Source organism: Penaeus vannamei, chromosome 3 (genome assembly GCF_042767895.1).
Source record: "Penaeus vannamei isolate JL-2024 chromosome 3, ASM4276789v1, whole genome shotgun sequence".
In the NCBI taxonomy this organism is placed as follows: Eukaryota; Metazoa; Arthropoda; class Malacostraca; order Decapoda; family Penaeidae; genus Penaeus; species Penaeus vannamei.
In genome coordinates this window covers 39,109,764-39,122,263 of record NC_091551.1, presented here as the reverse complement: position 1 = coordinate 39,122,263, position 12,500 = coordinate 39,109,764, and the positions used below count along the sequence as shown (strand labels likewise).

At 37.6% G+C, this 12,500-nt stretch overlaps 1 protein-coding gene across 4 annotated transcripts in view; it reads right to left on the bottom strand.

Annotated features, from left to right (window-relative positions):
• The window catches only part of LOC113807088 (trichohyalin), a 22,778-nt gene that overhangs the window by 502 nt on the left and 9,776 nt on the right, over positions 1-12,500 (bottom strand). The window contains exons 4-19 of one of the 4 annotated variants that reach the window (XM_027358255.2): positions 9,401-12,500; positions 7,302-7,447; positions 7,127-7,174; positions 6,759-6,853; positions 6,123-6,271; positions 5,527-5,747; positions 5,076-5,291; positions 4,773-4,928; positions 4,198-4,572; positions 3,895-4,049; positions 3,381-3,553; positions 3,046-3,181; positions 2,612-2,747; positions 2,225-2,374; positions 1,794-1,944; positions 1-1,204 (exon numbers count right to left, since the gene is read on the bottom strand). The exon at positions 1-1,204 is cut by the window's left edge and continues 502 nt beyond it; the exon at positions 9,401-12,500 is cut by the window's right edge and continues 1,165 nt beyond it. In XM_027358255.2, coding sequence (XP_027214056.2) covers positions 1-1,204; positions 1,794-1,944; positions 2,225-2,374; positions 2,612-2,747; positions 3,046-3,181; positions 3,381-3,553; positions 3,895-4,049; positions 4,198-4,572; positions 4,773-4,928; positions 5,076-5,291; positions 5,527-5,747; positions 6,123-6,271; positions 6,759-6,853; positions 7,127-7,174; positions 7,302-7,447; positions 9,401-12,500 — 6,611 coding nt within the window. The remainder of the gene's footprint in view (positions 1,205-1,793; positions 1,945-2,224; positions 2,375-2,611; positions 2,748-3,045; positions 3,182-3,380; positions 3,554-3,894; positions 4,050-4,197; positions 4,573-4,772; positions 4,929-5,075; positions 5,292-5,526; positions 5,748-6,122; positions 6,272-6,758; positions 6,854-7,126; positions 7,175-7,301; positions 7,448-9,400) is intronic. The other 3 variants (XM_027358257.2, XM_027358256.2, XM_070145199.1) reach the window with 3 other exon arrangements.

The following is a 12,500-nucleotide window of genomic DNA, read 5'->3' as shown; positions in this document are numbered from 1 at the left end:
AATTCCCCAGGCCCTTTAGAAGATAGACTTTCGTCCTTGCTGTCATCACTGGGTGACTGCCGAGCTGGTGAACCCTGGGCTCCCTGGTGAAGCCCAATGGGGCCTGGACTCGGGCCAGGGGATCCAGCATAGGGTAATGGTTCTAAACCAGGATAGCTAGATTTCATCACAAGATGGGGATGGCCAGGATGACTTGGTGATCCATGGCCAGGATGACCGGTTGGTGGTGGTCTGTACAAATCATGTGGTGGTCCTCGCAATACGCCTGGATGAGGTGGAACACCTCTTGGGGGATATGGACCCGGACCACTAGGGTGTGGTGGGGGGGCGTATGCACTAGCAGACATGCGAGGAAGAGAATGTCCAGGTGGTAAATGTGCTGGGTGTCTTGATGGTACCCCATGTGGATTAGGAGAATGTCTGCCAGGTGGTGGATATCCAGAGAAGGCTGGATGAGCTGGGAAGTGTTCTGAAGGTCTGTAAGGTGGATAACCAGGTGAGTGAACCACTGTTGATGTAGGGGGTCCAACTGGGGGCATATTACTAGGTGCTGTGCTACCAGGAGGTACTCCTGGTCCACTAGGGGTTAATGGCAGAGGTGAGGATCTGTAGGGTGGTGGTGGTGAAGCTGTAACAGGAGCCCCAGATAAACCAGGGAGGGTTGGTGGTGTTCCTGCACCAGGAGAGGGACCCATCCCTGACCTAGGAGGTGTGCCCGGAGCACCACTGACACCAGACAAATGAGGAGACCATTTACCTAAAGGTTGTTGATGACCAGGACTATTATTTCCTAAATTAATTGGAGCTGCATTGCTTCCCATGTTAGCTGCAGCAACAATGTTTGCAGAAACTGCTATGGTAGTTGGCAAAGCTGTGTTAGTTTGTAAAGTAGCTGGGTTTGTAGGAGGTGGGGTGCCAGATGCCACAGGTTCTGGAGTGTGGTGAACAGGAGAGGCAGCAGCAGGTGCAGCAGGTACAGATGGTATAGATGGTACACTTGGGACAGCTGGAACCGCTGGAACAGCTGGAACTGCAGGAGTAGACGGTACTGCTGCTGCAGTAGGTACCAATGTTGCTGATGCTATGGTGGTAATTGGTGTAGGTTGGATCGTGGATGGTCTTGTCGGAGAAGGCTTTCCAATTAATTCATCCTTCTTTGGTCGACCTCTTTTCTTTTTCCCTTTATTTGACTTATTCTCCTCATCTGGAATAAAAGAAAGTGGAAAATTTAAAATTTTTGACTTATTCTCTTCACCCGGAATAAAAGTGAGAAAACTTTATTTTTTGACTTATTCTCTTCAACAAAATTTGATTAATTAAAGAGCTGTATTTAAATTCAATGCCAACTAAATTTTTTCTTTAGCAATCTCCACTTTATTTCCTTTTCCTTTTTCTTTTACAGGGGCTGAAATGCATTTGACTGATGACTGATTCACACGTTGGTTTTGATATTTATTCAAAATGCAATGCCATTATTCAGATATTTTGTATTTACTCTTTTTTTATCAACCTCTTAAATGGACCTTCAGGTTGATGATGATGATGATAATAATAATAAAAAAGATAACAGAATTAAAATTATGATTTTCATATAGATAGCTTTGACATTCAATCAGAAATGAGAATACCAACATCATCCTTATTCTCATAATTATAATTCTGACAAGAATCACAGCAATAATAAACAATAATAATGATGATGTGTCATATGATGATGAAAAATAAAGATACTAAAAAGAAAGACGGAAAGAGAAAACTGTTCGACAGCCTTGTAATAGAAAGCTGTAACTCACCCTCTTCTTCCCCTTTCATGACTTTGCCCCGCCCAAGACCACCACTGACTCCTCGGCGTTTCATTCTTTCATCGTCGGAAGCTTCATATTCACTGCTCTCTGTTGGAACTCGTTCTCCTTTCATCACCTTCCCTCTCCATTTCTTTTGGGGCTGTAATAAAAAACAAAAGTTTAATCATCAACTGCAATGAATACAATGAACCAGATTTAAAAACAAAGAAAAGTAATCAAGGCCATTTCTTATCAATAAATGTAACATTTATTTCAGGACATCAAGTAAAACAGGAGTGGTTAGGATCTGTAGTAGTGGTGGTGGTGTGAATCTGTTACGGACACCCACATATCTGAACCTTTTCATTCCAATACAATGTCCTTTCAGTCTCTCTCACTCATTCATTCATTTTTCAATGAACAAAATCATGAAAATCTACCTTGGTACCCACCTCTTCCTCTTCTGTTTCATCTGACATTAGGAGAGCATCATAGTAGTTAACTTGCCGTCCTCTTGTCACTCTTCGCTGGGCAAGAGTTTCTTCTTCTTGATCTTCGTCTTTTGGCTTGGGTGGCTTTGAGTACTTTATCTGTAGAGAGTTTTGTGCCTTTAATTTTACAACTAACAAATTTTACTTACACATAATATAAAAAATATATATAATAATATAAACAGGAAATCCTATACACAGCAATTTTCATTAATTATGAATCATACTGAATTAAACAGAAAATATTGCTAAATTACATTAAAAAAGAAACATTAGGCAGAACCATAAACATAAACAAATATACACAAAAGTTAAACAATAATGGCAGACACTTACTTTCGGTTTCTTTTCTTTATCATCTCCTGCGGGGTTTTTAGCTTTCTGTTTTTGTTTGGATTTTGCATTTTTCTTTCCACCTCTGGCTTTATTTGAACCTCTGCGACCTTTGACTTTAGGCTGGGGTCTCTTCCTTCTGTTTTTAAATGTAAAAAATATTTTTCAGCAAAAGTAAGGATACAAAATTAAAACATGTGAGCATAATTTCCTATTAACACTTGGATGTATATAATCTGGCATTTTCAAATGCAATCCAACTGGATAGTGTATTACTGTTTCTATCTGGATGCATGATTAATTATGACAGGAAACTGTCTATATTGATGTTAATGTAGGTTTTTCAATTAGGCATACTTTTACACTGTTAAGAACTGATATTTACACATCATTTTTAAAATGCATTTTTGAAGAAAAACTTGATTTATGCAACTTACACTTTCTTTCTCCTTCTATAACTTCTGTCACTGTCTGAACTAAGTTCGTCCTCATCTTCTTCACTGGAACTCTGTTTTCGTCTCTTCTTCTTCTTATTCTTCTGTTTTTTAGAAACTCTTTCATCCATTTCACTATCTGTTTATTGATAATAAAAGACAATTGGTATCATTTATATTTACAATCTCTATCTCTTAACAATAAACTATAAAGTACAGGAAACATAAATATATAGTAGATGATTTACTATCTACTTACTACTATCAAACCAGTTCAATTAAAATGAAACTGTTACAATGTACAGAAAATGAAAGTGAAAAAGAAGAAGAATCCATACCATAATCATCTCCACCTCGTCGATTACGGGCAGAACGACGTAGTGGCAAGTTCTCCCATCTACTGCTACGTCTTCTCTTTGAACCGACAACATCTGAGTCATCACTCTCCACCTCCGTTGCCAATGATGATGATGATTCCACTGACTCCTCAGTCTCCTCCTCCTCCTCCTCACTGGTTATATTAAAAAAATATGACTTCATTATAAAATGTATAAAATCTGAATTATGCCCTACAATACAGAGTGACTACCTGCTCCATTAAATATTCCTGTGTTAATCAAATAAGAAAAAATTGTGGAAAAATGCTTAAAGAGAATTCAATGGAGCCTAGAGTGTTTAACGGAAACACACAAGAGAAAGTAACTGAAACCTCTGTACAAACTGTAAAATGATAGGTAACCAATGATGTATAGGAATCAATGAAAGTTTTGAAGTAAATATCAACCCAAATTCACAACCACAAGTACATATACATGCTTTGTAAGCTGAAGTGATATTTTCCAAGAGTCTGACCTTGTATTTATGAAGTCTTCATCACTGGCATCATCTTCATCCACAGCATCTAAGTCTGTTAGCCGTCGCTTCTTCTTTACTACTAAGTTTGACATCTTCCTCCCACGTTTTCTAATATTTTTCATGTCATCTGAGTCTGAATCCTCTTCATTTTGCTGAAAAAGTTAAGAGGAAACAATAATATAAATCTACAAGTAATAAGATAGTAAATGGAAAAATATAAAGTCAAAGTAATAACAAATCCTAGTAGGCAATTAAATAAGGAAATACAAACTTTAAACATCAAACCTTGGTTATACTTACCTCATCACTCTCATGATAGTCCTCATCATTGCCACTACCATCATGTTCTGATGGTGGTGGTTTGGGCTTCTTTCTCTTAGGAGCAACATCGTCCTCATCCTCATCTTCTTCTTCCTTCAGCTTATCTTCTTCTCCATCTTCCTCTTCATCTTGCTTTTCTTCCTCATTCTCGTTTTCCTCATCTTCTCCCCCCTCTTTCAACTTCCCATGGCCATCCACACATTCTTTACCTTCCCAATCAGCTTCATCTTTCACTTCTTCCTCCATGGCCGCTTCTTCAGTTTCCATCATCTCTTCATCGTTTGCTTGGATGATGTTGTCAATGTCTTTACCTCTGCCCGCATTCCCCGCTCCTGCTGCTGCTTCCATTTCATCCTGTGGAAACAGGTTTTCATCCAAATTAATATAAATGAACATGGATGTATTCTGCATCATTGCCTGTCTAGTTTATTGTACTAATAAAAATAATAATAAACAAAGAATCCTTTTAAAACAAAAAGGGTATATTATTTCAAATACCTAAAACTATCAACTCAATTAGCAAATGTTCTTTAAGGACTCAATTCATTACTTACCCTGATGGCTTCATTTATCATTTCATCAAAGTCCTCAACCTGTTCCCTTAAGGTTCGAGCACTGCGAGCTCTTAGAGTGTAAAGAGGTGCTGAGGATCCTGATGAACTCTCACTAGATGAACTACTGTCATCATCACTTTCACTGTCTGATTCCTGCTGGACAACAGTATTATTGACTCACAAGTCTTATAATTTTGAAATCAATATATTAATAATTGCAATATGTAGTTATCTTACTAAAAAGAGTAGAAAAAATATAAAAAAATGAAATCAATAGTTATTAACAAACAAACATTTTCTTACATCTGAATCTGATTCGCTTCCAGACTCATCGTCATCGTCTTCATCTTCCCCATCCTCTGCCCGCTTCTTCTTTTTCTTCTTCTCTTCAGGCAGGACATTAGACATTGAAACACTGACATATGCAAGTCTCTGTCTTCTTAATTCTTCATTGTGAGCCCGTTTCTGGCACTCATCAAACTCATTTAGGAGGTTTTTCAGCTTGCTGACGAGCAGAACCTGAGAGAGAAGAACCATCAATTAATTCTCACGAAGAAACCTTTACACCACTACAATGCACTCTACCACCAAAATTAAATGAACCTCTGATTTATAAGCTTTCTTTAGTATACAGGGAAGAAAAAAGAAAGAAAAGAAAAAAAGAAAAAAAGAGAGAAAAGAAAATGAAAAGAAAGAAAATAAGAAAGAATCAGAATTAACCCTGTCATCTTAAAACAAGCAAAAATATAATTACATGTTCACAAGAAGGGCAAATCCAGTCCCCTTCAGGAACACTAAGAAGAGGTGGGCGGAGACAGGAAAGATGCCAGCCTGCGTCACAGTTGTCACAGAGTAAGATGGTCTCGGGATGATCATCATGGCCACATTTTGTACATTGGGTTTGGTCTTCCTCCTCATCCTCTTCTTCCTCTTCTTCCTCCTCTGGTTGGTCCTCAACTTCACTTTCACTTGTGACTGAAATTTGTAGAAGAGAGATAAGAATAAAGAAAGTCAACTGACAGAGGTATTAACCCACTCGCGCCGGGTACATTTTGTAGCCAAAATTAAAAAAATCCGGGCAGCTACAAAATCGGCGGGCGGAGCTTCCCCGGAGTCTGTCCGCCCGCCCGGCCGCGCGCCGCTTCTGCCTCGGAGCACGGCTCCGAGACAGCATCGCACTGGCGGGCAGCCCGACACTGTTTATTTTTTCCTTGTGTCTCATATATGTGACACCCGGGACGAATGGGTTAATTAGAAAATGGCCAAAAGTTTCTTAAAAAGGATATATCTATACTTCTGATTAAGCAAAAGCAGAGGAATTCCAATTATCAATGAAAGCTGTCTGCATACCTTTCTTTGCTGTTCTTGCTCTTTTAATTGGCTGAGCATCAGCTTCTTCGACATCTGATTCTGGAGAAAACTCGTGGTCACTCTTGAACACAAGATTTTCATCTTCTTCGTCTTCTAGGTCATATTCTTCTTCTTCCTCAGTACTTGAACTACACATAATCAAAATAAAAAACACTGGTATTAAAAAGACATACTCAAAGCATTGTGAAGGGATTTTGTCAAATTTGGTCATTTTATATCAGAAAGATAAAAACATAAATATACTGCATTTTGACATCTGCAATTGCTTACTCATCATAAACAACCCTATGTGAAAGCCACAGAGAATGATAGGAATTGCAGGTTACATACTAAATACAACTTTGTAGAACTTGTACAATGAACCATAAAGAATGAGAAACTAAATAGAAATATTAGTCAAGAACATGTACATGTATATACATATACACACATATACATCTCTCCCTATCTTTTCTCCTTATAAATGGGGAGAACAGAGGAAGAGGAGAAGGAGGAGGAGGAGGAGAAAATTTTAAAAAGTAAAAGCCTTGCTGAGAGGACACAAACTTGCAGATGAGTAAGGTAATCCTAACAGTTATCAGCTATCCTGAGTAACATTAAAATACACAAATCTACCTGGATGAAGTTGAGGAGTTTTCCCATGGATCATTTGGATGAGCTCTTTTCTTCTTTCCCCGCTTTTTCTTTTTCTTTTTCTTTTTTTCTCTATCCTGTTTGGGAAATCATACATTCTTGTTAATTGAATATTATAAAAGTCAGTGAGCCTAAAGTTAATGTTAGTGCTTTTATAACTCTATTATAGCTCTAAAAAAGCAGAAGAGAAAACAGATATTACAGAACTTTTCCAATGAATCATAATATAAATATATATTTATATATATTATATACTGCATCTTGGTGCAGCATACATTATTATTTACTACTTCTAATCAAAGGTTATTCATGCAATATGGCAAACTGGATTCTTTAACCAAATACCTTACCTTTTTCTCTTTCCTTTCCCGCCTTCCTTTCTTCAGTTCCCTTAGTGACTGGAATGAAAGAATTATTTAAATCTTTAAAAAACTCAGCTCAAGTGTCTAGCTATTACTTTTCATATTCAAATGCTCATTAGAAAACAAAAGCTTTAAATAGTAAATTGAGGAGCTTCCATCTTACTCGTCTCTCTTCTCTGGCTTTCCTCTTGAGCTCCTTCAGCCGATTTTCTTCTGCCAGCTGTTTCATTCGTTGAGCTTCCAGCTCTCTTCTCTCCATTTCCTCTTTCTCTCTTATCTTAGCAATGCGTGCTGACCTTTGTCTAGGAACTGCAAGGAATTGAAATTTATATTTTAATCTTCATACCAAGAGGAATGTTTTCGGTAACTTTTAAAAATTTCCTGTCTAATATTAGACTAAAATATCAAACTATGGCTGCACACTTTCTATTACTTGCAGCAATATATTGTATTACAAGTGAAAATGTAATACTCTGTGAGAAAATCCCTATTTCTCCTTCAATGCTTGCATCTGAGTCACCTGGGTGCTGTCCATACAATACTCTTCATGTAACTAACTGATAATAAATCTTTCCTGACTAGCCCATCTGTGAATAATAGAATAAAATACCCAAACATTTCTTTCGTATTACTTGCACTTACCTTTGAAATGATCTTGCTTCTAAATAAATACTTTAAATACTACTAGTTACAATAATAATAATAAAAACAAACACACTAAACAATACTGAATATATCAACAATAAAAATTAATTTTGCACTTAAAGTTATCATGCATACATGCAGTTCCTTCCCCCTTGTGGAGGACTTTTACACTGCTATGGATCAAAAGCAACTGGTGGACTCCTCCTTGATGAGCCCTTACTTGGTCCTGTGATCTAAGCTTGGTGGGAGGAGCTACTGTGACTGCTTAGCTCCCAGCCTTTATAGTGTGCAAGTCAAGGACACAACCTGGGGTCAGTGGTCCAAAGAGGGACAAAAAATAAACATACAAGGAAACCTATTGAATATGATTTTACTCCTATAAATGCAGGACAGATCATATGAAGGGGGGTGGGGGGCTTCCTCTATGTTTTGCTTACAGGCTAGAAATGAAGCAGATGCACTATCACATATGGGTCTTTTATATCTGCATAAAAAAGTGGGGTGGAATATATAAAACAAAAATAAGGAATGTGTAATGAAATAAAGCCACAAAAAAGGAAAGAAGGTGAGAGAAAAAACTCACATTACAAATAATATTCATAACAAAGGAGAAGAAGAAAATGTTTTAAAGTTCCTCAAGAGAATCTACCAGACTATTCTATTCAGCTAGGATACATATCAATTCTTCAACAGAATGTTTCACACAAAGCCTACATGAATTGCACACTGCTAAATGATAACAATGGTATAACTCATGCTCACATTGGTCCAGTGTCATTTAATAAGATAGACCAGATATCAATCACTCAGAAGCAAGAAATGAGAAATCATCCTTGAGCTTTTACTTAAACAATTGCCTTGAATATATACAACATATGCCATGGACTGTGGAATGTTCATCACTGACACTGATTATGATGTCCATGAACTGACACACTGCATATGGAGTCACATATTGTGATACCTAGAAACTTTAATTGCTAAAGGTTTGGAGAGCATAAATATTTCAATGATGTATTTAAGGAAAATTTGATGGGTATGCAGCCCTATGTTTATGGCCAAACTAATGTGCACACACTAAATCTACCTGAGATCATATCTTTATCCACATATCTAGCTATCTAACCTGAAAATGAAATATTACAATGAAAACAAATCTCTCTCTATATATATACACACACAGCAGTACATGAAAACATGATTAAGTGAAGTAAATTGGGAGTGGAAAAAAATAAAATAAAAAATAAATAAATAAAATAAAATAAAATAAATACATATTTACACATACATATATATATACATATACATATATGTAAACAAGCAAAATACAGCCATCATGAGGTAGATGCAAACCCATTTTCCTTCCTGATTTTTGTTTAATTACAAATCATTGAAAAATTTATACTATCATTTTTTTCTGAATCTGAATCTAATAACTATTCTTTGACTACTTGATAAATACACAGCTTGACAGCATAAAAAAAAAAAAAAAAAAAAAAAAAAAAAAGAAAAAACTAATGCACTGCCATTCCATTAGTTAAGCTCTGAATCCACTATACAATGGTTAAGCCTCAAGTCAAGAGAAAGCAAAAGAAAAAGGAGGAAGACGCAACTTACCATCAGGCAATGGTCGTGCAGTGCTGCCTTTCCCTCGTTGTCTTCTCTTTTTACTTGGTGATTTGTCTTCATCCTCCTCTCCATCATTGTCTGCTTCTCCTTCCTTTTCTTCATTTTCAGCATCACTACCTTGGGCCTCCTGATCAGCCGCCTTCCTCACTGGCCTTCCTCTGCCTTTCGGACGTTTTTTGTGAGTGCCGAAAGGCCTGCCCCGGCCTCTTTTAACTGGTTTGGATTCTTCATCTTCCTCTTCACTTTCACTGTCCCTTTTCTCTTCCTCTTTTATTGATGATTCCTCATCCTCCCTTGCCTCCTCTTTTTTTTCTAAGCTGTCGGCAGTTTCTGACTTGCTGACATTTTCTGTATCATTTTTCTCCTCAGTATTTTCTTTCTCCTCATCTTTGTCATTTGTCAAACTTTTCTCTTCATTCTCAAATGATTCTGATTTAGTTTTTCCCTCTACTACTTCCTCTTTATCATTTACTGCATCCACTTCACTCTTATCTCTATCATTGCACTCATCACTGTTCTCCTTGGTTTTCTTACCATTAACACTACTATGTTTCTCAACCAATTCCCCTGTTTTTTCAGGCATACTCAAACTTTTCTCTGTCTTTTCTGTTGAGTCTATAGTTCTTATTCCATTCACTTTTGTTTCATCACTGTCTGGGACTCCGTCAACTACTTTTGCTTCATTGTCAGGTCTTAAACTATCAACCTCCTTTTGGGGTTTTATTTCACTTGGTGTTGGGTTTCCTTGATTTTCTGCTGTAACAGCTGCACTACTCCCCCCACTGTCAGCTTGCTTTGCATCAGAATTAGTTTCGGTTTCATCACCATTATTTCCGGCATCACAATCAGCACCATTGCCCTCTCCCCAGAAATACATAATTTCTTCTGTTACAGCTTCCCCTACACTATCACCTGAACTATCACTTCTACTAAAACACTCCCACCAAGGCTTTGAAGAGTCTGTGTGACATTCAATATCACTGTCCAGCAGTGGGTTTCCTGCCTCACAAGCAGCACCTTCACCATCCCCCTTCACCAACATGACAGGTTCTGTGATTGCTTCCCCTACTTCAGGTTCTGGTCCTATGGGTTTTGCACTGTTTTTGTCTGTCGAATCACTTGGTTTCTTATCAACATCCATTTTTGCATCACTAGCTGAGTCTTTCTGTGATGGCTGCTCCTCCGGGACTGCCTCATCAACTTCCATCTTTGAGTCTTCATGTGTTGATTTCTTTTCATCATGAACTGCAGTTTTGTCTGGTGGTTCACAAGGTTTAGGCTCACTTGATGATTCCACCTCCATTTTTTCATCCTTTACTGGTAAAGCACCTGTGTCAGTCTCAGAAGATACATTTGTGGTATTTTTTTCTTTGTCTGAAGTAGATGTCTCCACTTCCATTTTTTCTTCTGCAGCTAAATCTTTCTGCCTTTCACTTTTACTTTCCTCTGGAACTGGTACGCACTTACTAACTTCTTCATTGCTTCTCTTAGTTTCATCTTTCAAATGTGATGTGTTACTTGCACTTGGAATATTTGTATCTACCTTTTCCTGATCTACTTTTGCACTTTCAGAATTCGTAGTTTGAACTGGCTTGCACAGACTTTTGTCTGTATCAGAATGAGCTTCCTTTGTATTTACAACTAGACTTTCACTTTTTAATAGCTCAGAAGCATTTTTTGTTTTATCAGAATCCTTTTCAAAAGGTATTTGTTTATCTTCTTTAGAAGCAAAGTTACTTCCAGTTGTTTCTGATTTCATACTAAGCTTAACCTCAGACTGTGTACTGCTTGGTGCAGAATCTGATTTATTTAAAAGTTGTCCCCCTTTACCCACTGATTCACAGATCTGAGTTATGTTTTTGTGCTCCTCAATGGGAGGACTTTTCTGAGATTCAAGAGGTTTAATATCTTCCACTTTTAATTTCTTCTGTGGAGGCTCATGAGTACTTTCATTCCTTGTTGGAGAAACAGCTAGTGGTTTTTTCAAGGATGCAGTAATAGTATTATCAGCTTGTAAGGTACTGGAGGGAGTGTTTAATAGCACAGTTGAAGGACTGACAATGGTACTTACACCAGATGGCTTCTGGGACTCCTGCATTGTACCTTTGAGTCCTTCAGTCAATTTCTCACCACTTGAAGTAGTTGCTGGCTTACCTTCAAGCTTTGGTAAAGATTCACTAACCTTGATTGAGGATTTGTCTGTGTTTGGTTTGGCCATTTCAGAACTCTCCTTCTCCTCTTTCATGGCCTCTGACCTCTTATCCTTCTGCACATCAGATCCAGGTTTTGCCACACTGGGCTTATAGCCACCAATCAGATCTTTGCTCTCAGGCACTTCCTTCTTGGATGTTTCCTTCATTTTGTTCAACTTGTCCCACACACTCTCTTTCTTCTTAACCTCAAACTTTTCACTGAACCCAAACTTTCCTCTGTCTCTCTCTTCGTCTTGAAGATTTTTCTCTTTCTCCAATTTGTATTTCTTTGCTTTTATATCTTCACAAAGTGAGGAGACACTAACTTCAGGTTTAACAGGCACTGGTAGAGGTGCCTTTTCTTCTGTTTTCTTTTCTTGTTCTCTTTCCATTTCCTTTTCTTGTTCTTCAGTTTTCTTTTCTTGCTCTCTTTCAGTTTTCTTTTCCTGTTCTCCTATTTTCTTTTCTTGTTCTGCTTCTATTTTCTTTTCCTGTTCTCCTTCTACTTTCTTTACTGGTTCACCTGTTTTCTTTTCTTGTTCTCCTTCTGTTTTCTTTACTGGTTCTCCTTCCAATTTCTTTCCTTGTTCTTCTGTTTTCTTTACTGGTTCTCCTTCTAATTTCTCCTCTTTTTCTTCTGTTTTCTTTACTGGTTCTCTTTCTGTTTTGTTTTCTTGCTCTCCTTCTGTTTTCCTTACTGGTTCTCCTTCTGTTTTCCTTACTGGTTCTCCTTCTGTTTTCTTTACTGGTTCTCCTTCTGTTTTCCTTACTGGTTCTCTTTCTGTTTTGTTTACATGTTCTCCTTCAGTTTTCTTGTCTTGCTCCCCTGACTTTGCCATTGGCTTTGTTTCCAAATGAACTGTCTCCTTCTGAGTATGAGGTAGACTGTCTTTCTT